Source organism: Gouania willdenowi, chromosome 3 (assembly GCF_900634775.1).
Source record: "Gouania willdenowi chromosome 3, fGouWil2.1, whole genome shotgun sequence".
In the NCBI taxonomy this organism is placed as follows: Eukaryota; Metazoa; Chordata; class Actinopteri; order Blenniiformes; family Gobiesocidae; genus Gouania; species Gouania willdenowi.
The window spans coordinates 7,238,300-7,263,647 of NC_041046.1; the positions used below are offsets into that span (position 1 = coordinate 7,238,300).

The 25,348-nt window shown below is 37.9% G+C and overlaps 1 protein-coding gene across 3 annotated transcripts in view; it reads left to right on the forward strand.

Annotated features, from left to right (window-relative positions):
* rhpn2 (rhophilin, Rho GTPase binding protein 2) overlaps window positions 1-25,348 on the forward strand; it is a 58,752-nt gene that overhangs the window by 28,750 nt on the left and 4,654 nt on the right. For 2 of the 3 annotated variants that reach the window (XM_028477285.1, XM_028477275.1), the window contains exons 4-13: window positions 6,950-7,025; window positions 7,496-7,573; window positions 8,423-8,547; window positions 8,968-9,134; window positions 13,178-13,365; window positions 13,455-13,611; window positions 16,948-17,067; window positions 17,901-18,095; window positions 19,566-19,642; window positions 23,398-23,544. In XM_028477285.1, coding sequence (XP_028333086.1) covers window positions 6,950-7,025; window positions 7,496-7,573; window positions 8,423-8,547; window positions 8,968-9,134; window positions 13,178-13,365; window positions 13,455-13,611; window positions 16,948-17,067; window positions 17,901-18,095; window positions 19,566-19,642; window positions 23,398-23,544 — 1,330 coding nt within the window. The remainder of the gene's footprint in view (window positions 1-6,949; window positions 7,026-7,495; window positions 7,574-8,422; window positions 8,548-8,967; window positions 9,135-13,177; window positions 13,366-13,454; window positions 13,612-16,947; window positions 17,068-17,900; window positions 18,096-19,565; window positions 19,643-23,397; window positions 23,545-25,348) is intronic. The other variant, XM_028477291.1, reaches the window with a different exon arrangement.

Below are 25,348 nucleotides of genomic sequence, written 5' to 3' on the forward strand. Positions count from 1 at the left end.
ACAGTTTTGTGTGATCAACTGCTGTGATTATAATAAACAGTGACAATGAATGTACATTGAAATAGTTATTGGGTGAGAATCAGCCAAATATATATTATAGTATACATTACATTATATATACTGTACAAACTAGTGCTGTTTGGGTTTTTTCTCAATGAAAAACATGGAAACTATAAATATTGTAAACAAAGTAGTACAAGAAGCCTTTTTTCTTTTCAAAATCAGAGGATCTTATGAGAAGTGGTTAAAATTGAGAAGTTGAAGCCAAATTAAAAACTTTAATTATTGCACTGTTTCCCCTAAACATACAATATTGCACCTTAGGTGTGATTTTTTCATGTTGACCACTAACGTCTGCCTACAACAATTGAAACAGAGAGTGTCCTGGGTAAGAAGTGTTTTTGAGGATGTCCTGCTCTTTTTTGAGGCAGCAGGAACTGTGCAGATCTTCCAGAGATTTAAGAGGGCAGCAGATGATGTTCTGGGTTGTTTTAGGGTGTACTCACACTGGCAACTGGGGCCGTTCCAAGCTCACAGCAGGAATCCCCCCCTCCCTGTCCCTTTTCTGGCACGGTAGAACGGACGTGATCACCAGCTCAACTCGGTTCCCACAGAGAAACACATCATCACGTTAATTTATGACACACGTACGGCGTTACGTCACCATTAAGCGACTCTGGTTTTGTTGTTGACAGTACATTCTGTTAATTTCATATTTTCTGTTGCGTAGGGTAACTATAAACCAAGATTTACCCAGACACGTGCTCTTTTTTCTGACTGGGTTTCCCAGGGCCCCTGAACGCATCACATTAATTTAAATGACCGTAACTCTGCTCATATTTGCTCTATCGGAGAAATTCCACCAGTTTATGAAAGATAATAAGTTTGTCTTTACAGCCAGTGTCGGTACATTGCGGTAATTTTACTCACACGTAACGGAAACATTAAAGATGCCGCTTTGTTTTGACGAAATCGACACAAGGAACATGGAGAACCAAGTGAGTGAGAAAGAAAGAAAAAAACAGACCAAATAACGGTGGATTTATTAAAAATGAAAGACTTTCTCTGACGATAAAAACCACCATGGATGGAGGTTCAAATGGATTTGAAAACAAAGGAGGAAACTGAGCCTATAAAGGTAAGATCAGTTTAATTTCTAAAAAAAAAAGTTCACTGATGGTGACATTGAGATCTCAATGTCACCATCAGTGAATTTTTTTTTTTTGTTTTTTGTAAATTATTCACTGGAAGCTTAGATATTGTGTGACAAAGATATCAAAGTTTGTTGTTTTGAGATATTACTAGTGGTAAAAGCACAAGTTTTTTTTCAAGCTCACAATCAGAATGGCAGCATTTACCTGAGTCACTGTGATACTGATAGTCTCCACTCATAAGTCTGAACATAAGCTGCTACATTACTGCATTTTAATTTACCATGACAGCTTTTTTCTACTGTTCTGGGCCTGTTTTATAACTAGCATATAGACACCTGAACCATAAGTGGGAGGTGTATGTCTCTCTTTGTAGGTTAAGAAGTGAGATGCTTTTTGAAATGTAAATGGCTTATGCTGCCCTGTCAGGTTTATCCCACTGAGTGTTGCTGATGAATGAGATACTTTGGTTTACAGAGCTAGCGTATGCAGCTTTTCTTTAAAGTGTAGCTTTGTTGTACATTCTGTCTGTGCCCTTTTGTGTAGTGAAAACACTGGACTGTAAATAAATAAAGGGAACACTTAAACAACTAGGGATGTAACGATTCACTCAACTCCCGATACAATTCAATTCACGATCCTGGGTTCACAATACAATTCTCTCATGATTTATTTTACAAAATGGGACTGTAGGCAAATGACTGAAAAATATTCCTTTAGTTTCCTTTTATTTCCTTTTATTATTCATTGTCAAAAGAATCTCTTGATAAACTATTCAAAACAATGCAATTTCACTAAAAATAAATCTTGGGTGAAATAAATAAAGGAATAATACAAATGAAGAAGAAGCCTATTAATTTAAATTCTGGTTCTATAGTAAACAATGCAAAACTGCATAATAGTTCTTTTTCTTTTTAAAAGTGCAACTGAAATGTATTTTGTGCCTTAACAATTGGACTTAAATGAAAAAAAACAGTCATTGCACTGTATTTACATAAGATATTTGTTTGGACCTGCAGAGGGCACTGGTAACCCAGTGGTTGGTTGGCATGCAGAAATTCTTGCAGTGAAGAAGAGATGCTATGCTAGCAGACAGAGCTAATAGAAAAACGTGACTTTTACAGATATTCGTGTAATATTACAGCTATTCTTTCGGTGCTAAAGGGGTAAGGAATGATTTATGAACATGTTTAAGAGTAGAAGGCGGCCAGAAAGAAAGTAGTAGCAGATTCCGCCCACCGCCTACACTTCTGGACAAGAGAAGGATAGATAGCGCCCTCTGCTGTTTAAAAGAAGTACTGCGATTCAATTTTCACAGTATCGATGTGAACCGTGATACCTAAGAATCGATTTTTAACTGCCTTACAATTAATCGTTACATCCCTATAAACAACATAATGTAACTCCAAGACAATCACAACTAAACCCCAAAACCACTTTTTTTTGCTGAATACAAATATATTTGGGTATGAAGTAGTGCTGTTGATTGGTCCTGGTCCAACTCTCAACATTTTATTCCAAGTATTTCAATTTAGTGTATTTAGTTGTAAAATGTCAGTGACTGCTCTCTATGGGTTAAAACCCAGATATTACAATTGATTTTTGCTATTGGCTGAGAACAAGATCATGTGACGTTTTGGGACCGTCTTGCATCACAAACAAGCACTGTTAGCCCCGCCCCTTTTATACAAACAAGGACCTTTGGGCTTTACAATCTGTGGTGAGTAGGTTGGATTGAGAGAAGAGGGAATAGAGAGGTATATTGAGTAATGAGGTTAAAGAATAAACCTTTATTGTTCATATACTGTATGTTATTACATATGAAATGTATCCTCTGCATTTAACTCCCTGAGGAGCAGTGGGCAGCCATTTTTGTGGCAATTGGGGAGCAGTTAGGGGTTAAGGGACTTGCTCATCCTACAGTGATGGCCCGGGTGAGATTTGAACCAGCAGTCCTCCGATTACAAGCCCAGCGTCCTCAGCCACTGGGCCACCATTTTTTTTAAATTTTCCTCACTTGCTGTTGTGCAAAGGGAACAGATAACAGGTGGAAACGAGAGGCAATTAGCTAGACCACCAAAGAAATGGTTCTGCAGGTGGTGACCACAGCATTAATCTGTTCTGCTCCTTTCTGGATGATATTTGGTCACTTTTACAGTTTGCCCCTTACCACTAGAGGTCAGGTAGCGTAGTTCATCTAGGATGGCATATCACAGCAAGAAGGGTCACTGTGTCGGTTTGTAATGGCATGGAGGAGAACCACGAGACAGGCCAGTACCCCAGTAGACATGGAGAGGGTCATAGAGTGGAGGGCCACCCAGTCCTCCGTGTGCTAGCCAGAGTTACCCAGACTACCATTAGTTACTGGGATGAGATCCTCACACCCATTGTAAGACCATGTGCTGGTGCAGTGGGCCCGGAGTTCCTTCTGATGCATGATAATCCTAGGCCTCATGTGGCTGGAGTGAGTCAGCAGTTCCTACTTGAATCCAATCGAGCACATCTGAGACCTCACGTCATGTTCCATCCACCACAGACTGTCCACTATTACTGAAGCTTTGTCTAGGGCTGGGAGGAAGTCCCTCAGGAGAACATCCATTGTCTGTTGGGAGTGGATACTGGCATAGGGAGTACACACACACACACTACTGAGCCTCATTTTGACTTATCTTGAGGAGTTAGTACCATAGTTGGATCAGCCTTTGATCTGATTTTTTATGTTTATATTGAGTATAGATCTGAATCTAAACCTGATCTCCATTGATCATTCCTATATTATATTGTTCTCAATGTCTGTAATGAATAAAGATTTCCAACTTTGAGTGTTCAGTTTTTTAGGGCAGTGTGTTAAATGAACTATTTTGTTGGTTTTTCAATGTTTAAGTCACTGAAGGACGTCTTTAAACCAAACCAGCTCCAATGTTTCTTAAAGCAGGCTAGTTTACTTGGTAACACCTCATTATTCTGCTCCATGTGAGGGGGAGGGTTTGGGTTGGCTCTCTCAGATCAGCAGAAAGTCTTTGTCACGCTGCTTTTCCTCCTCCCTGATAACAAGCTGAACCTGCTTTCCATCTGTCAGTAACAAGGATCTTACGAAATCAACACAGAAGCTTTGTACAATATTAGTTCCTCTGTTCAATGTTTGCTGGGTTAAAAGCTGCATGTGTTGCTGGTGTTTTATGAGCATCAGTGAAGCAAAGCTGGAGCTTCAAAATGATTAGGTTGAGTTTCTTTACGATGGAAGGAAGCAGGAGGCCCTCCTTCACCTTTAAATCCTGACTCCTACTGCGTATGTTTACAACACCATCTGCCTAATCCTCACTTGCCTCCTATGAAACACTACAGTGGATTAAAATAATGCCAACTTTCTCAAGCAGTGAAGTGATTGCTGTTGTAGTCAGGACGTTTAATCTACTTATCCCACTGCACTGAAAGTTTCAGGTTAAAGAGTTATTGATATTTGGACAATCCTCAAAGCAAACATTCTTTAAAGGGGCAGCATTATGGAAAAAAACACTTTATAATGGTTTTGCAACAGTTGCAGTATATACACATTTAGCCTCATTCAGAGGGCCATTGTTGAAAAAGTTCTGTTTCCTCCCTCCCTTGTTATTCCACATTTTGTAAAAAGTCAGTTCCAAATGGGCCAGTTGGATTTTTCCCCACTAATAATATGTCATAAGGTGGAAACTGGCTCCTCCTACCCTATAAAAATGTGAGCTCCTCCCTCTCAAACTACCTCAGAGGTAAAGCAAATACTGTGGTTTAAAATACAATATATATTATACTTTATTGTCATATATGTAAAGCTACAAACACAACATGTGTTTTCTGCATTTAACCCCTCCCTGAGGAGCAGTGGACAGCCACGTAGTTGCACCTGGAGCATTTCCATTTTTATTGTCCGTTACATTGTCTCGTATCACTTTTGACATGATCTGACGTGTTTGTGACCCAATGCGACGCAGCAGTTGGTCAAAACAAATGATTATTACCTTAAATGCACTATTCCTGAAGTTAATAGAGATGAGGAAGAGAAGAAAGTGACTTGGCAGCTGAACACTCTTAAAGGGGACATGTCATGCTAAATCCACATTTTTAGCCCTTAAATGCATTTTGTTGTATATTTAGAGTGTTTAGAAGTACAGAAAAGTTCAAATTAGTCTCTTCAGGTGCTCCGTTGATATCTTTATATTCTGTTTTGGTCATATTTTTCAATCTGTTTAAATTTTTCTATTCTCTATTACGTTTTTTGAACAATAACGTCACAGTATTTGCAGCGGAACTGCCAAATTAGGACATCGACTCCAGGCCCAACACTTCGAGCAATCCGCCATTTTTATTTTTCGCTTTTATTTTGTAGTCCAAGCTCAAGGATGCCAAAGTTACAAGAGGATAAATCAAAATGTTTGGTTGTTGGATGTAGTAACCCACACGCTTCGTTACACCGTCTCCCAGCATCAGAACCTTTTCAAAGTGCCTGGTTGAGTTTTATTTTTTACAGAAATGTACCCACATCTGTGGGTAAGGTCATTTTTGTGTGCGTGAAGCACTTCAATGATGACTGCTTCAGCAACCTCCACCAGTATAAAGAAGGATTTACAGAAAGACTTTGTCTGATTGAGGGTTCAATTCCTTCTATCTTTGGAGACGACGAACAGAGCACTTCGGTAAGCTATAAATAACGCTAAAAAGTGTGATGATAAGACGTCCCTGTCATTGTTTTGTTTGCATTAGCAGTTGCACCGTCTTCATATGTTAGCACTGTGTGCTCGTTTTAGATCCTAGATGATATGGCCTACGTGATTTAATTTAAGTCTAAAGTTTTCATTAGTCATTTCATTTTGCCATTTGTGTCTCAGAAAAGACTGTATTAAAATGCATTTCGTGACGTTAGCTTGGCGCTAGCGTTAGCTCGGTGCTTGTGTTAGCTCACTTATTAGGGTTCTGCAGGTTCATCATCTTCATTTTCATCTCGCTCCACTGGGTCAGACTCTGGCTTGAACATGTAAGGCTGGATGGACAAGTCTTCTGTTGTTGACATTTTGTAAATAACGTGTGAATAAACATTTTCTGCGCCGCTAAATAATCGTATCTCTTCTATCAAACTACAAAAATGGTCGAACAGGGTGGAGTTGAACCGAGTGTCACCTCTGCAACCTGGAGAGGGGGCGGGGTATGAAGTGTCTCATTTGCATTTAAAGAGGCCGCACCAAAACGAGTTGCTCTCAGAAGCACATCAGAAAAGGGGTGGAGCTATAATAATGAGGAATTCAGACCCAAGCATTGCAGTTCCGCTTCGACCACAACTGTATGATTTATATGTAAAAAAGGAAGGACTTAAATGCGTGATATTTCTCCTTTAGCTGACTGCTGCTGCTGCTGCTGTGATAAACACACACCTTGAAGCGCTGTTTTACTGTAATGTGCAGTTGTTTGGCTGAAAACAATAACAACAATGTGTGGTAGCAAAAGAAAATCGCTATGGTGATCATTGATCTCCCTCAAAATAGTGAGGCATGAAGTTTGCGTCTACAGACACGCCCACTCATGAATATGCGTGAAGGCCCCAAAACTGCTTGTTCATAGAAGCGTCATGAAAGTGACTTCAGAGGGTTCAACTCTTAGAAGAAATGGAGATGGGTGAAAAAAGCATAATACTGGACCTTTAAGAGAACCTAGGTTGCTTTTTCCAACCTACTAATCCATATTAGTTAAATGTATTCAAGCGTTTACCGTATTTTCCAAAATCTAATGTAGATCTATTGGCCATGATTGTTTGTTTTTTTTGCCCCCAGGGAAACGACCAACATTCCTGTCATTGCTTTGGGACTGAAGGAGACAAAAGAAGTGGACTTTTCTACTGCATTTAAGGTACGGAGAAAACAACCAAAGCTTTAACATTATTTAACAGTTTCATTATAAACATTACACAATTCTACTTTCAGTGGTTCTAAAAAAACAAAACAAAAAAAGACAGTTTATTGAAGTTAACATTGAATATGAAACTGGACTCATGACAAATTCAAGTTGGGATGAAGTTGTATGTTGGGATAACAGTTTTAGATGATCAGGTGAAATATATATTTTTATTACAGAATCTTTACTTCTCCTTGTAATTGGACAATGTGAGCCTTTGAAGTAATATTACAAATGTAAGAAAGTCTCAAAGGCGTGTTTACGAGATGTAACATCCTGTTATTTGTTGGTATTTGTTGACATTTTGATCTCTAAACATGTGAATTGTGTTCCTCTACCGACTAACTACATGACACTGAAGTGTTATGCATTGTGAGAACACTGACGTGACACCCGTTAATGTTGACTTATATTTCCTGTTGTAGGACTTGATCAGAGACCACTACAACGAGAACGGGAATAGTTTTGAAGATCAGATCGCTGACCTGATGGACCTGCGACAGGTAAACAAAGCACCACCAGGTTGTTTTTATAGGCAGTGTTTGTGTTGCAGGGTTGGGTCATCACCTGAACTGTAAATACACTACATTCTTACGTTCTTGTTCTTACGTGCTAGTGACAGCTTTTTTTAAAATGCACGCTAACTGATGATGATTGTGTGGAAAGTGTCAGAGAACACCTGCATGCAGGGTTGGGGTCAATTACATTGCAGTTTCAATTACCCATACTCAATTGCACTTCAATTACAATTACAGTGAGCGGCATTTTTTCCAATCACAGTTATTTTTTATCCTTAGAAAGTCAATTACTAAACTTCAATTACAATTACTGAGCTTGAAATAAGTAACCTAATAAAAGTTAACTTTCCTCCTGTGTTAGCCTTCTGTTAGCATCTTTTATGCTAACAGGTTTTAAATCAGCTGTAAAATACACTAAAAACTAATATCTATCATCTCATTTCTTTCCTATATATTGGTTACATTGTTAGGCTTCATAATCAGTGAAAATATAGGTTTTAATATTTTTGATGTGGGCTAGTAAAATGTGGAAAAGCTTGATTTGAAACATATTTTACACGGTTTTCCCAGTTGTACGTTAGATTATCATTTACAATTTTTCATAGAATTTTCATGACAATTACAAAGTTGATTATCTGAACTCAGTTACAATTTAATTACGATTACAACAGCAACATATTTTTAAAATTAAAATTACAATGATAAGTATGCCATACTTGTAATTAATTATCAATTACGCAATTACAATTATAATTGAGCCCAACCCTGCCTGCATGTCAGTAGTAGGTTTGTAAACCATCACATGTGAAAGCTGTTTTCTTACTGTTGTTGCAGGCCTGCAGAACTCCCAGTAGAAATGAAAGTGGAGTGGAGCTGCTGGCTAAATACTCCAACCACCTGCCTCTGGTGGAAAGCAGATTTTTCGCCCCAAACCGACCGACTGGCATCTTCTTTACCTGGTACGCAGCCATTTTTTACCTGTGCCATGTCCTCGAACTTAGAGAAATTCAGGTAGAACTTGTAAAATGGGTATGAACATGAAAGTGAACTAATAAAACAAATTCATCTTAATGCACCCCAAAAAAGAACAATCAGTAACTGAAGCGTAATATTTAATAATGCCTCATGTGCAGGGTAATTATATCACTAAGTTTTCCAGGGTATGTGACTTTTTCAGCACATCTGTATTCTCTTGGTACAATTATTATCTTTTCATCATAATCCAACACAGGTGTTTCAGGTCAGGGATTTGATGCATTTTGAGCTTAAAACCCTGAAACATTAATGCGTGAAAAAGACATCAGTTCTTTGAGGCCAATAGTAAAACATTTGTTCCTTCAGTCTCCACATAATGGATCTCTGGTCTTTTTATTTTGCAGGTACGACTCATTCACTGGAGTTCCTGTGTGCCAACAGAACCTGTCACTGGAGAAGGCCAGCATTCTATTCAACATGGCTGCCCTGTACTCTCAGATTGGCACTCGCAGCAATCGACAGACAGCAGTTGGTCTCGACGAAGCCATTTCTTCTTTCGAGAAAGCTGCAGGTACAAATATGTAGAAAGCAGAAAGACTTTTATTATTGTGCTTTGTTTAGTAGCTTCCAAAGAGGATTATTTTTTACCCAGGATCCAATTTAATGAGAAGCAAAGAAACTGGTTACTTCTATATATCTTCTATATATGTCAGTGAAGTTATGAACTATTAAAGATCATCTAGATTTTAAACCAAATATGTGCCTCCACTGGTCAGAATAGGCAGAGTTGGACCCAAATGCAGGACTTGGATGCACAGAGTTGTGAGTCATGCCGTCTTTATCCACGTAAACAGAGGTTGGCTAACACAGCCACTGTCAGGAACAGGTTTCTCTAAAGAACATGAGACCTGTGTAAGCTGGAAGAGCATTCTCTTGAGTCCGCTGAGGAAAGATGAAGCTGCATTAATGGCGGGGAGACCTTAACTTTCCTTAAATTAAATGTGCACTGCCACTCAGCAGCAGACTACAGCTCAGACTGACACTAGGTTACACAGCTCAGATATACCATGTTGTGGCTTAAGATGGACTGAAGGTAGCTGGGTTTACCTTTGAAAATGCAAAAAATCGAAATAGCGCAATAAAAACTGGTAATGGAAACACCTGAATTTGGAAGAAACGCTCAAACATCGCTAAAAAGTTTTGATGCTTTCATGAGGAGGAATGTGAGACGTTTCGATATTGAAATGTATCGTAAAAGCACTATAGAAACACTTTTTCTAGAAATACACGTCACACCTGGTCACATGACGTGAGGTACGTGGTCACATGACCACTGCTCTCTGTGACGGTACGTGTAAACAGTAGAGGAGACCGGGACATTTCTTAGCATTAGTGCCACATTAGACGTGAAACAACAAAGTGATGTGGAGCATTATAAGAAGGTTCTGAGCGTCCGTCTTTCTGCAGCAAAGTCTTGCAGGATGAGATTTCACAGGAGTTACGAGGCTCCTGCTGGAAACAACGTTCAAAGAGCAATTATACTTTGTTGACATTTAGAAATATCGCTTTTATTTTGCGAAACCCAGCTACTGACTTGCAGTACTGATGGACTTTAATAAACTGCTACTTTGGCTAACAGCCAAACAACATGGCGGTCACATGGTGCGCTGCACAGCTCACATGCATTGATCCTTCAAACCACTAATAAACCATGTGACTAAAGAAGCACCAGTACCTGCAGCACGATCACTCCAACAACTAAAAACACTTCTCTGCTTCAATAAGAGTCCTAATCTCCTCTCTTGAGCAATGCATTTGCTCCTAAACACAGACATACTGACCAGAGAGACAGACATAGAGACAGAAAGACTAGAATCACTGAACTGCCAAACCACACCCTGATAATAATTTACACTTCAACACATCATTGTTCATACACAGCGATGCCAACTCATTCCCAAGCACTGGAAGAACAACTACGGTATTATCTTAGTACATAGTTTACCTTTAAAATACATCATCCAACATGTCTCAGGATAAGGGAGCATGTTTTCTTATCTTGGAAGAAAAAAATCTGAATCAAGTGCAGCTGCAGGGTGATTCATACGATACTATGAGATTTGTGTATTTGTTTTTTTGAGTGGGACAGTGTGTATTAATGTACAGCCAAAGTTGTAAATACACCAGATTTAGCTAAATGCTAATTTACATCCGTAGTTCATAACAATATGACTATACACTAGGGGTGGGGACCTCTGGATACGTCACAATACGATATGCGATACACAGCTCAGGATAATATTATTTTACCAGTGACACCATTATAGTGCAATATTGGTTCCTTCAATAAACCGTGACCAAATTTCTGTGAAGACCTACCTGCACATGTTAGTGAAAAAGCAGAAAAAGGTTTTACATATGATAAAAATAAATCTTAAATCAAAAAAAAAACAAAAAAAAAAAAAATACATACTTAGAGCCAGCATATCGATAATTGATCGTGCGAAAAAAAATCACGATATATCAAGATCACACTCCTACTATACACAGTGACAGTGTTGTGAAAAATACAAACATAGCAGACCTAATCAGAGACACACACACACACACACACACAAACACACACACACACACACACACACACACACACACACACACACACACACACACACACACACTTGAGCACAAAATGTGAATGAAAACGACAGAAAAATAACTTCTCCTAGTGTCAGGCTGCTTTTGTCTGAAAGTGAAGGACAATAGAAAAAAGTGGACAGGAGATCACTGAAGCGACGCTCACATCCCCAGATGTATTTAATGTCTGTGGTTCGTATGTTGAATTTTGAAGCCATCCGTTTAGTCTGGGAGCAGATGTTTACACTATTTTATCCAACCTGAAAACTTTCCATTGGTCGCTTTTTGACATAATGTAAATCCTGTCTTAAAATATCCCCAGCATTATTATATTCATCTGAACCACCTCAGCCCCATAGAACAGGGGTTCTCAAATGGGGGTATATGTACCCTTTGGGGTACGCGATGGCCTAACCAGGGATGATTAAGAGAGAAATGTCACTCTTGGTCCCACACCAGGCGTGAGATGACTGGAAATGATAAAAACTATAGAAATAAATCTATTCAAGAGGCATTAAATCAGTGGTTTTCAACCTTGGCATCGGGATCCCATGTGGGGTCACCTGAAATTTCTGAAAATTTTAAATCGATTTTTGATATTCTTCAAACTCCATTCTTGAACAACTGTATTTCTGTACTTTCACTTTGTGAATATAAATCTAGTTCAAATAAAATGCAGTAAAAAAAAAAACAGAAATTCTTGATGGGGTCCAAAAAAAGCTTATAGTAACCACTGCACTAAATAATCTTTCTTTCCACTTACTTACAAACATCAGAGTCTTTAAAATGTGTTATTACTCATTCATTCCATCATTGCGCTCTATAAAGGGGGACTTGTATTCAGAAATAAGAGAAAGGGGCGACTTGAGCCAAAAAAGTTTGAGAACCACTGCCATAGAACGCTGAGTTCAGTGCTCCAAAATGAACTTTTGTTGTTTTGTTGGCTTCTTATCATGTGACTGCTCTCCAAGACTAATGCTGTTAACTGAGGACATCATTAAAGACAAAGTGAAAAGCATCCTACTGTAATTACAGCCTTGAAAATTTCACTCCTTTGATGGCTCGTAACAAGTCAATGAATGAGTGTGGGAGGATTGCCGTCACCCTTTAATGTTGAGCTCAGTTGGCTAATGCTACGCACAGAATGGAAGCTGCAGAAGTCATTGTCTGAATGAGTCAGAAATGACAGACACTGAGGAGGTCAGCAGCACTCTTTCATAAAGTCTCCTCTCAGCTCCATGTTGGCTGCGTACAGAGAAAAGTCTCTGTTTCTAAACATCATGGTTTGGGTCAATCATGAGTTCAATCACTTAATTGATCTTTAATTACAATTATGGCGTAATTATTATTACATTGTAATTGAGTTTAGATCATTTACTTTGTAATTGTAATTGCCATGAGCATTTTATACAAATTGTCAATTATAATTTAACGCAAAACTGTGGAACCATGTTACAGTTCTATGTACAGTTCTACATGTGTAGTTAATAATTAACTAAATATGTTTCATATCAAGCTTTCACACATTTTGCCTGTTGCACGTCTGCACTAGACACTGGACAATATGAACCCTAACCCTATGTCATTGACGTGGAATATTTCCCTAGTGTGTTTACTGTAAAGTTGGTCTTAAATTTCATTTCAAATGGCAATTAAAAGTCTTAAAAAGTCTAGAATTTAATTTGACTGAAGCTGTAGGAACCCTGGCTCTGTAATTGTGATGAATTGTAATTGCACTTTAGTAATTGAGAACGTAATTGTAATTGACTTTCTGGGGGGGAAATAATATTTGTAATTTAATTATAATTTAAAAAAAGGCTGGTCACTGTTCTCAAAATTGAACTGTAATTGAACACAGGTAATTTGAAATGTAATTGTAATTAACCCCAACCCTTGTTTTAGGTACTATGTTAGATTCTGATCCGTAAATAGTCTTTTTTGATTGCTGTTGCTGACCTCTTGTTATCTCTTTGTTTATAGGCATTCTGAATCTGCTGAAGGAGACCTACACCCACATTCCAAGCTACGACATGAGTCCAGCTATGCTCAGTATGCTGATCAGACTGATGATCGCTCAGGCTCAGGAGTGTTTGTTTGAGAAGACCGCTCTACCTGGGGTCCGAAACCACTTCTCCTCGCTCATGAAAATGGCACAGGAGGCTGCTAAGGTAACCAGCAGCTAAAATACCACTGCCTTCTTTCACTCTGTTATTAAATCATCATTTTAACTGTCTTTTCTTCTTGCGTTGTCTTCCAGGTCTCAGAGATTTATGACCAGGTCCATCAGTCCATGATCCAGACACCAATCAAAGACAACGTCCCCACGTTCTGGTCCACCATGTCACAAGTCAAAACCAACCACTACCGATCCATGGCACACTACTTTGTCGCCTCAGCTCTGCTGGACCATGAGTGTAAGGAAAAGGGTTTCATATTCATGCTCAGCACATGACATTTAAATTATTAAAACTAATAAAATGTGTTTTTTAAATTATTAAAACTAATAAACATGTTTTTTTTTTTTTTAGAGAAAAGTCACAAATGCTAATATATTTACCAGGGTTGGGGTCAATTACATTTTTCAGTTACAATTACATTTTCAATTATCCATGTTCAATTACAATTCAGTTAGAATTACAGTGACCAGCATTTTTTCCAATTACAATTAAATTACAATTATTTTTAATCCACAGAATGTCAATTACATTTATGTTCTCAATTACAATTAATCACAATTACTGAGCCTGAAATAAATAAACTAATAAAAGTTAATCTTCCTCTTGTGTTAGCTTTCTGTTAGCATCTCTTATGCTAACGTGTCCTAAATCAGCTGTACAATACACTAAAAACAAATATCTATCATCTAATTTCATTCCTATCTTTTTTCTTTTCTTATATATTGTTTTTTATTTAAAAATATATGTATTTTCTATCTATTGGTTTCCTTGTTAAGCTTGAAAGCAATGAAAGTATAGGTTTTAATAATTATGGTGTGGGTGTCTGAGCCTTTTTTGTGTCAGTATAGCCCGAAATTTCAATTTATTATAAATGGTAAAATGTGGGAAAGCTTGATATGAAACATATTTTAATAATTGTTTACTACATATGTGTAGAACTGTAACATAGAACTGTAACATAGAACTGTAACATAGAACTGTACCATAGAACTGTAACATAGAACTGTAACATGGTTGCACAGTTTTGCTTTAAATTACAAGAATTTTTATAGAATTTTTCATGGCAATTAAATTAAATTACAAACTAAATTATCTAAACACAAATACAATTTAATTACGATTACGACAGCAACAGATTTTAAAATTAGAATTATGCCATAATTGTAATTAATTGCAAATTACGTGATTACAATTAGAATTGACCCCAAACCATTATAATTACAAGGTGATCTTCTGACAAAATAAACAATGTAATCACCAGTAGCCACTCTCTACTTTAGATATGTCTATACTGAAATAGCCTGTGTTAAATGGCATTATTGAACTTTTCCTACCCCCTGCTTCGTTATGTAACTGTTATTATTTCGGGACACTCGCTCATTCATATGAATACAATGAAGAATGGTTGAATTCCCAGGAATTATGACGGAGAAGGAAAAGAGTCTGACAGTTCAAAAGCATTGGTTTCTCCTCTAGCCTGTAATCTGTTTGATTTCTATGCAGTAGCAGAGACCGTTCTATGTGGAGCTTGCAGGTTCTCCTCATTCTTGTGTGGGTTACATCCAGGTTCTTTCCTACACAATAAAGCAAAGCAGGGTTGAGACTCGGATCAAGTTTGCTTTGAATACAACAAAACAAATGGATTACATCCTACAGTAGATTGTCCTGTGATTTGGAAAGGACTGAACAGAGAAACAACACAGCTGAGCTCGAGCTGCTCATTAGCAGATTCCTGTGAGAACGAGGAGAATAGAGCAATTAACCAGAGAGACGAATCAACCCAGAACCTGGACTGAATGAAGATCGTATTGTAGAGCTGCAACTAACGATTGTTTTCATAATGGATTAATCGATCAAAAAAATTAATTGATGAATTGGAATTAAAAAACAAATACATTTTTATTTTCAGTGAATGTAGTGGTAGGTCACCCTAGGGTAGACTTCATTGGACACGTGTCCATATATCCGCAGTGAGAGACAGTTTGCTGTTTGTGTTCATTTCAGTCGTGGCTTTCTTTAAAGTCTCTTCATATTTTCTCTCCATGATCTTTGTGAAATGTGTCGTTGAGGGAAGAATGTGACCTGGGTTAAAGGTGCGGAATCCGTGTATCATTCCTTCATTCGTTTTACATTATGTAACAAAAACATGAAAAAGGAAAAAAAAACACTCATTATTTGATATTTGTTTCCAAAACCAAAATGAAAAAAATGGAAAACGCCTTGTTTTTCAAATTCAAGCTCTTTTGCTTCGGTATAGAAAACGAAAAACAAACATCTTTATTCGTTTTCTCCATTATTGATTGGCCAAAGTACGTGACCCGGAAGTGAAGCGTTACACATTCTGTAATATCTTTAGCTCTGCAGCACTTAGGAGTCTCTAAATCCTCCTAAATGTACGTGAGGAGGTTCTGTGTCCAACACCAGCTAAAGCGAAAAGGACACGTTTCTGATGCACAGTTGGAAGCAGCGATCTTGTCATGCCGAACTGCCGTTAGCATAGCCGTTAGCATCAGATGAGAGTACACTTCCGGGTCACATACTTTAGCCAATCGTAATGGAGAAAATTAATAAAGGTGTTTGTTTTTCGTTTTCTATACCGAAGCAAAAGAGCTTGAATTTGAAAAACAAGGTGTTTTCCATTTTTTCATTTGGGTTTTGGAAACAAATATCAAATAATGAGTGTTTTTTTCCCTGTTTTTTATGTTTTTGTTACATAATGAAAAAAGGAATAAACGAATGATACATGGATTGTGCAGACCATTGTAGTGAAGCTTCATCTTCAAATTTGAGCAGATGTGATAAGTTACTTTAACTAATGTCTAAATGTAATGAATCCATTCCATCCTCACTCCATTACAGACCAGAGTCAACACTCACACTTGAGGCTTAATCTATAAACTATTACTACCATTGCTTACAAGTTAAGTTTATATATAAAGCACATTTAAAAACTGCTTAAGCTGATGAAACTGAAATGAAAAATTATTTCACACACACACACAAACACTCGTGCGCCCACACACACTTGTGCGTGCACTCACAAACACTCCTGCACATGCACACAGTGCTATCAAAATATAAAATGTGAAAGAAAAAACCTAACAAATCCACATGAAAAAGCATTTAGCGACAGTGGAAAGAAAAAAACTTTCTTTTAATAGGAATAAATCTCCATTAGAACCAGGTTCAGAGGTGGAGAACATCTGCTTTGACTGGTTGGGGTTAGTGGACAGGAGGAGAACAGAACAGGATGGAGAGATAGAACATCAGAGTGTCTCAGACTAGTTGAGCCGTGAACCACAGATCAGGAAATGTCAACTCCAGCTTCAAGACACCGTAAACAGAAAAGAGAGAGAAGGACGGCCTTATCGTAGCATCCAACAGAATACTGATGCAATAGATCACACTCATGCTCACAATGATTCACTGGAGCAAAGTATTTCACATGAGATGAAAGAGAGCGATTAACTTTATTACACTGAGCATTTTATATGAAGTAAATACTATTTTAGGTGAGCTGATGCATTATTTTATAAGAACAGAAGCAGCCTCTCACCTACTGTGTGTTGTCAGTGGGACCCAGTGACGACGAGGACCAGCAGGAAAAGACCTTATCGCAGGTGTACGACCAGCTTCCTGATAAATGCTCTCCCCTGGACATCCTGAAGAGGAAAGATGAACGAAGTCGCATGGGTGAGAATGAAACGACAGCACCAGATTTTTCCTCTATGGGTCATATTTTTCATCACCTCCTTTTTTCAGCCTAATGACTCCTTTCTCTGTATTTTTAATATTCCTTAACATAGGCGGAGTTTGAGATTCTTACCCGAGGGGGGGGACAAAATGAAAAATAGAATTAAATATATAGAACATCTCGAGATTCGGGCCAACCACAATGTATGTAACATACACAATATTGGAAAAATGATTCTTAGAATAGAATAGAATCCTTTTATTGCCAATGCACAAAGTACAACGACATTGCACATGCCCCTCCCAACAACATTCAAGTACACTTCAAAGATTCTGTCAAAGTGTGTTGGAATAAAAAGTTAATCATTATAAAAGTGCACAATATAAAATATTACAAAAGAGACCAATTGGCATTTCATTTTCTATAGCAACATAATTGATAATGTTGACTATAAAAATTTGCGTCGACGCGTCGTTTAATGTGTTAAATTCATGATAAAATCAGGCCGGCTGCTGCTTTCTGCTTCATTTTTGCTGCAGTACCATACATGAACTGCTGGGTGCAGTGTCGCTTCACCAGTTACATTGTGAAAAATTATTGCGCAACAGAAGAAGAACGCCAAAGACTAACGCGTATCTTTAAAAGAACAACAAATTAATTTGTATATATTTTGTACTGTCACTGTGTTTTATGGCACTTAAAATATTTTCATATTATGTGCATTTTATTAAGAATTGTATTTTTTCAAATTCATTTTGGAAAACTTTTAACCACTCCATTGCTAATGGAGAAAAGTGCTGTATAACTGGACCCGTTCCTTCTCTGTCTTCAGGTAAAGCTCATATCCGACGGGCCATCACGGGCCATGAAGAAGCTCTAAGGATTTACAGCTTGTGCCCTAACCTGACCAAACTGGACGCCCTGCAGGACATTTTAAAAGCCAGCCACATGCGCACTCTGGAGAAGTACAATGAATATGAAGACGAGGAGGAGTTCGCCGACTACACCGAGGCTCCTGACATAGTCTGTGAGTCCAAACTGGTGAAAAGAACCCATTTGTACATTTTAGGACATCCTCAGGCCTCAGAGTGAGGTGTCAGGAAAACCTCTGTCAATTATCAGACCAAACGGACTCATGACTCAGCAAAACCTCAGTCTAATCTAAGCCTCACGTCAAAACAAGCGCCGTCAAATGGCACGGCCTCGGGCTTCAAAATAAAAGTAATCAGACTCAACAGCCTCAGGCCTTGAAACACGACAGGGCGTTTTATTTTGAAGGAATTGAAAGTATACATGACGAAGTAAGTTGAAAAGCCGTTCTTTCCTTTCTTTTTTTAACAGCTAAGATATATTATTATTATTATTATTTATTTTGAAGCCTGAGGCTGTGCCATTTGACCACGCATGGTTTGATAATTTAGGCAGTTAGATTTCAGAGGTTTTGCTGAGTCCATTTGGTCTGACAAATAACAGAGGTTTTGCTTGATTTATTTATTTTTGATTTAATTTTAATTTTGAAGACAACAGCAGTGTATCTCACAATGAAAAAAAAATATCATAAAAAAAAGAAAGAAAATAAATCAAACAAAGCAAAGGGAGAACAAATGGTACAAAAGCCTGTAGATGTTCGAAAAGGAGTCGAAGGAAGTACAGTATAGACTTACTGTATATGATCCTACCCCTTGTAATATCTAGTACTATATATAATATACAACTATTCACACTGTAAATATACATATACAGTATATACACATAATTCATTGATATATATCTATATAATAATACACTTCATGTGATCCACTATACATTAATCTATCCACACATACACAACATTATACACACCTATTTACAGTTGTATCTCTTTAACACTTGTGCATCGAGAAGATAAACTTTGTTTTTATGTTTATAATGCTTTAAATTCAGAATTGTTTTTATTTCCACTCACAAACTGTTCCACAACCTGATACCTCTTACTGACACAAAAGCTTTTTTTTGTAGTGACCAAACATTATAAGTATAATCAGTTTTTTCAATCAATAGTTTCTGAATATTTTTAGGGAGAAGTTTTGGTTTGTGCTTTAAATGCTATTTTATTAAGCTACAATTTCTGCTAATGCAAGTCATTTTAATTGATTGATTAGTGGCTCGGTGTGGTCCAGATATCCTGTATTATGAACATACCGTATGCTGATCCCTGATACCTCACTCTGAGAACATCCAATAATGTACATTTGAGTAAACAATAAGGTTTAAAGTGTATTTAAATCAGATGTAAAGGTTACTGGGGTTTGAGCTATTTTTCCAGTCACCTTAGCGTCACCACAACAAAACCTTTACAGAATGACACTGATTTCTGTGTGTGTTTGAGCGACTGGTCCCTCAGCCAACACTTGACAAACGGTTGGTGTGTTTGGGCCACACCTTGATAAGAAGCATTTCTCTCCACATGCAGCTGATGTAATGTTGACATTGTAACATTCTCCATTTTCTCCAACAGCTAAAACAGAACACAAAGCAGAGATGGAGGTTCCTGCTGCTGTAAAGGTGAAAGTCATCGACTTTTTCCAGAGGCTGGTATGTGGGTTACTAATCATTTTCCACTCACATTGCTTTTTTCATACATGAGGGTTGGTTTGTTCTTCATATGACAAAAAATGATTCCAAATATGTGTTTAAGCCATTAAAATTGTTTTTTTTTTTTCCAGCACACAGAAGGCATTTTTGTTGTGTGAAGAAAACCAACCCAGGTTGACTCTCCTGGAAGCTTTGGTACCTTTAACCAACAGCCATTAAAACACCAAAGCTTCCTGGACATTCACCCAACGCTTCAAATGACAATAACTAACATTAACAAGTACCAAGGGAATCCATGTTGTGTTCATTCTTTGCTTATTTTGTTTTAAAACCAAATCTAAATAACAAATAAACAGTGTGGTTATTTTGTTTTACTGACTTAAAACCTAAACAGAAATAAAGAAAAATCAAAAACCAGACAAGCAGCTTTTTCTGTTTTAAAATTGAATCTTGTTCTGTACGTGAGATATTTGGATATTTACGGCAAAAACCATCGACGAGAGCTTCACATTTTAATCTCTTATTCTGCTGCGTTTGATAAATATGATCTTGTAGCATGTTGTCCAATTCACACCAATGGCAAAGAGGTGTAATTTGATGCTGGAAGTCCCATTCTGTGAAGATCTGCCAACTTTACCAAACAGTGTTCCGGTCCAAATAGTATCTAAATTAACTGGTGACAATAGACTGTGAGGCTGGTGTGGTGAACAATAGATGTTAAAACTTGATACTTTTGCAAAAAACAAAGTAAAGACATATTTTTTTGCACGTTTTAATACTGCTAGGCAGTAACAGCAGCTGGGAAGTTGATCACAAGAAACTAGGAGCACCAGTAGATTCATTACACCACCTCTGGTTCCTTTAAAGTCTATGTATATAAAATTAGGTCTCAAAATCATTGAAAAACAAGCACTTCTCTCTGCTCTGAAACGCTGGGGGAGTGTCAGTTCGGGGTGCTGGAGCCATGCCCACGCGCGGGAAGGGCGCCGCCTTCATGTATTAACCCTAACTCTAGAGAGCAGTGTTAAATACCAAAAAACTTAGGAAAATCCAAAGATGCTCGGACTGGCCCAAATGAGGTTTCAGTAGAAATGTCTGTTCCGGTTATCTCGGGTCGAGTCAGAACTGCGCCCGCTAGAGGTGAAAAGCAAAATTGCGGTGCGAAAAAGTGCAAATTTTAAAGAAAATGTGGCACCAGCGGACGCGTTTTTAGAAGAAAATGGCTGATTTGCTTTACACTGACTTTAATCACATATTATGTACATGTTTTACATAACATCCTTTTGTTTTTTGGTTTTTATTTATTTATGTATTAATAACGTTTCAATTCACAAGTCCATCAGTAATGTCCGCCCCCATCTGTGGGTCCACTCTGTGTGGTGAGCTTAAAACATGAAACAGAACATGTAATAATAAAACAGAAAAACGCTGCTTGTCTGGTTTTTGATTTTTTTGTATCACTGTTTTGGTTTTAAGTCAGTAAAACAAAATAACCACACTGTTTATTTATTATCTTGATTTGGTTTTAAAACGGAATAACCAAAGAACGAAGGGTACACAGTTTCATGGGGTGTCTGTCCTGACACTTATCGTTGACAAGAAAAAGGTTGTGACCCACTGTACTAGTGTGTGTGAAATGTTTCGATCTTTTGAGCGTACAGATTGGGTCCTGTGCTGCAATTGCACATTCCAGAAATTGTAACAATGACCTAAATTCTTATTAATCTACTTAAATCTTGAAATGTTAACGGGTTTGTTCTATACAATGAATTATGCAGCTCACAAACTCAACAGTGCTGAGTTCGAATCTGTTAAAGATGGTACAAAGCAGACAAAGGCATCTGGTGGCCCGGGGGCCACATGCGGCCCCCCCATACAAAATTGGAATTCATGAAGTTGGAAGCTATATGCAGCCAATCATAACACACAAAACTCCAGAAACACAGAAAACGACAGCAAAATACACAAAATATCAACAAAAGTGCACTAAATGATAACAAAGAGTTACTAAACAACCACTTTAACACAAAATGACTTCAAAAACAACAAAAAGGACTTCAAAGACGCACAAAATAACAGAAAAATACACAAAAAGACAACAATATAACAAATAATACATTTTGGCTCGAAAAACACACAAAAAGGCAACAAAACTGTGCCATATTGACAAGAAAATAGACAAAATGAATTAAAAAAAACACACAAATGTCTAAAAACTTGAAAAACACTAAGAAAAAGACAAAACCCTTTGTCCTTTCCTGTATTAATGCTCAGATTGGTCATTATTCTAAATTCTATCATAAATGTTGATAATGTGGCCCTTGGATCAGACAATCACATTTTTTGGCCCCACTTTGATAGAAGTTGCCCATCTCTGGTATAAAGTGATTTGTTGATATTTTGTACATGTTTTATTCAAATACATTGTAATGATCATGTTGTTTTGTATCTCTTTTGGTCTGTGAGGCTCTAATACTCTAAAGTTCTGAGGGTTTTATGTATTGTTGTGGAGCTCTGATGTTTTGAAATGTACCCTCCAGCAAAACAAGAAAGTAAAGGCCTATTCTTTTCTTTTCTTATTTTAAATTCATGGCGTTTCTGCACTCTTGATCCTGGTGGTTGGTGGGAAGGGACAGTGGGATCATGTGTCACTAAAGCTTTCATTCTCTTCTCAAGATAATTAACTTGTATTTATATGGTTTTCAAATTATTTAAGATAAATATTGATGAAAGATTCACCATAATAAGAAGTTCATCAAGGGTTCAAGGTTAGATAGTTTCATGGATGTTTTCCTAAATGATTGTGTGGTACAGTGAGACTCCAGCTGTCAGTGAGGAATAGTGGAGATTAGTCTTGAGAAGGTGGAAGGAACGTTCCAGTATTTTGTATCCGAGGAATTTTCTTTTCATCCAAAAGTCAAATCAAGACATATACTGAAAACGGAATAAAAGCATTGGATTTTCTAACTTTGTATTATACATTTATTAAGACAACTGTGCTGCTTAAGGTGCGTTCACCCCGAACGTGGCGCGTCGCTTGAACATAGTGCCGCATTTGGTCACTCCACTTCATTGCTCCAGTGACGTGATGACAGGGGAATAGTGTGTGTCTACGGGCCGGCAGCAGCGCTCAGAGGGCTGCTGCATCGAGAGGGCTGCATCAGTTCTTCTCCAGCCATACATTTACAGCACTTATCATAGGCAGCTCCACTTTTACAGCTTAAATGATCAACTTACAGAGTTACTAAAGGATGAGTTTACTCAGATCGTAGGCTTATTCAAGGAGTTTACAGCTATCATTTTGCCCCGGTAAGTCGAGGAAGTGTACAGCCTTCCCGCTGCAGTCGTTTCGCTGTAGCGCGAGGGAGGGGCTGCTGCCTCCGCTCTACAGATAGTGACGGCCGGGGGGAGTTGTCGCTTGAAAAGTTCACATTTTTCAGCTTTGATCGACTACCGGTAGGTCGCGCGGGACCTAGTCGCTCAAATAACGCAAGTCACATCGCTTGAGGTTGTTTAATATACATGGATTTTAAATGTAATCTAGTCACTTCAGTTGCGTTTGGTGTGAACGCACGTTCACATTTTCTGACAGAAATACAGAAAGAAACCAAGATGTGTGGTTGTCTGTGTTGTCATATCTCTTTTTTTTTTCTCTTGAGGTGCACACTTCAATTTACCGCAACAGGATATTATAGTCTGGATTGTGGTACGCTGTCATTCCTCTAACAAAGCATCCTACCACTGTGTCCTCTCAGGGTCCTCTGTCAGTGTTTTCAGCCCGGCAGCGTTGGACAGCCCCACGGACGGTTCAGCTGGTCCCACAGGACAGAGACCTGGGCTTCACCCTGAAAGGAGAATCACCCGTTCAGGTGGTGTCCTTGGACCCCCTCTGCCCAGCCGCTGTGAGTTTACAATGACTGGAGTGATTGGTTTTGTCTGGATTTGTCTCACGACATCAGACTGAGACGACTGTCTATTGTTCATTGTGTCCCAGCCGTCAGTGCAGGTTTCATAACTTAAAGAAAGAATGCTTTGTGATTATCAGCTGCCTTTAGAAATGATTAATCAACACAGGCGCTGTCAGTGACTCATTTGTCATGTTTGTCCTTCAATTATTAAATTATAACAAAACAATATGTCCGTCTGGGTTAATATTAAGTCCTTTGAAAAACATTAACCCACAGGGAGTGAGCATTTACAGTAGTCACCTTAGAAACATGAGTACAGTGCAGGGCTGAGGTCATTAACATTATTCAGTTACAATTACCCATGTTCAATTACAATTAAATTATAATTATGCTTTATCCTCAGAAAGTCAATTACAATTTAGTTCTCGGTTACTAAAGTTCAACTACAATTAATCACAATTACTGAGCCTGAAATAAATAACCTAATAATAGTTAACCTTCCTCTTGTGTTAGCTTTCTGTTAGCATCTCTAATGATAAATCAGTTGGTTTCCTTGTTAGGCTTCCTAATCAATGAAAATATAGCTTTTAATATTTGTTTAAATAGTAAAATGTGTTAATTACATACAGTATGTGTAGAACTGTACATAGAACTGTAACATGGTTCCCCAGGTTTGCGTGAAATTATAATTGACAATTTGTATCAAATTTTCATGGTAATTACATTTACAAAGTCAATTATCTGACCCCAATTACAATTTAATTATTATTATGATGGCAACAGACATTTTCGATTACAATTATAAGTATAGTTATGCCATAATTGCAATTAATGATCAATTACACAATTAAAATTCTAATTGACTCCAACCCTGGTACAGAGCATTACCTATACAGGATCTTTAATAGGTGATATTTATTAGTGACCTTTTGTTACATGAAGTCTGAACAGGGTTGATTTGGAAGAATGTGTAGAGGTGCTTGTGTCCTTCTCCTCCTGGCTGATAATTTAATGAAGCATCGAGTGTACACAGGCCTTTACAGTCTCACAGCTCATTACCAGGTGCTGACAAAGAGCAGATTTATAAAAGGCCTCAAAGGCTAAGCGGAGAAATGGATTAAGGTTACATAAGCTTAACTAGGACTAAGTCTTTACATCTTTTATCACTACGATTAATAGGATTTCTACTTAGAGCTGACTGACTCTCCAGACATGTTGACCTGCCGCAGGCGTCTATGGATCAAATGATCAGACGACATGTCGCTGAAATGGATTTCCCACAGATATATAGTGAGCTCCAGCATGTGTAGTGTATTCTCTGCTGATCCCGTCTGCCTCTGGGGCACAGCAGAGAAAAGTTGTTCAAATGAAACCCCAGCTGTAAATATTTACTAGCGTGCGCTGCTGCTGCATGAAACGCCTCCGCTTCTTGACTCATATCTGTGAAGACTCCCATTTTGGCCTTGAAACTACCGTATTTAACCCCTCTTTCCCACCATCTTCCCGTATCAGTATTCTCCTGTAAATATTCCTTATTATAATGTAGTAATAATGAAAAGATAATAAATAAAAACATGACTCTGCCTCTCTTCTGAAAGCTGTCACGAGCCTCGTGGGAACCGCCACCCATTCTTCGCGAGGATAGTGACAACTTTCTGTAGAGGAGCAGAGTAATGTTTTTATTTATTATCTTTAGATTAGAGATTAGACTATATTAGATTAGATTAGATTAGTGCCAACAGCGGCAACAAACCCGGAAACAACTAAGAAGAGAGATGATGAATGAAGACGTTCTAGC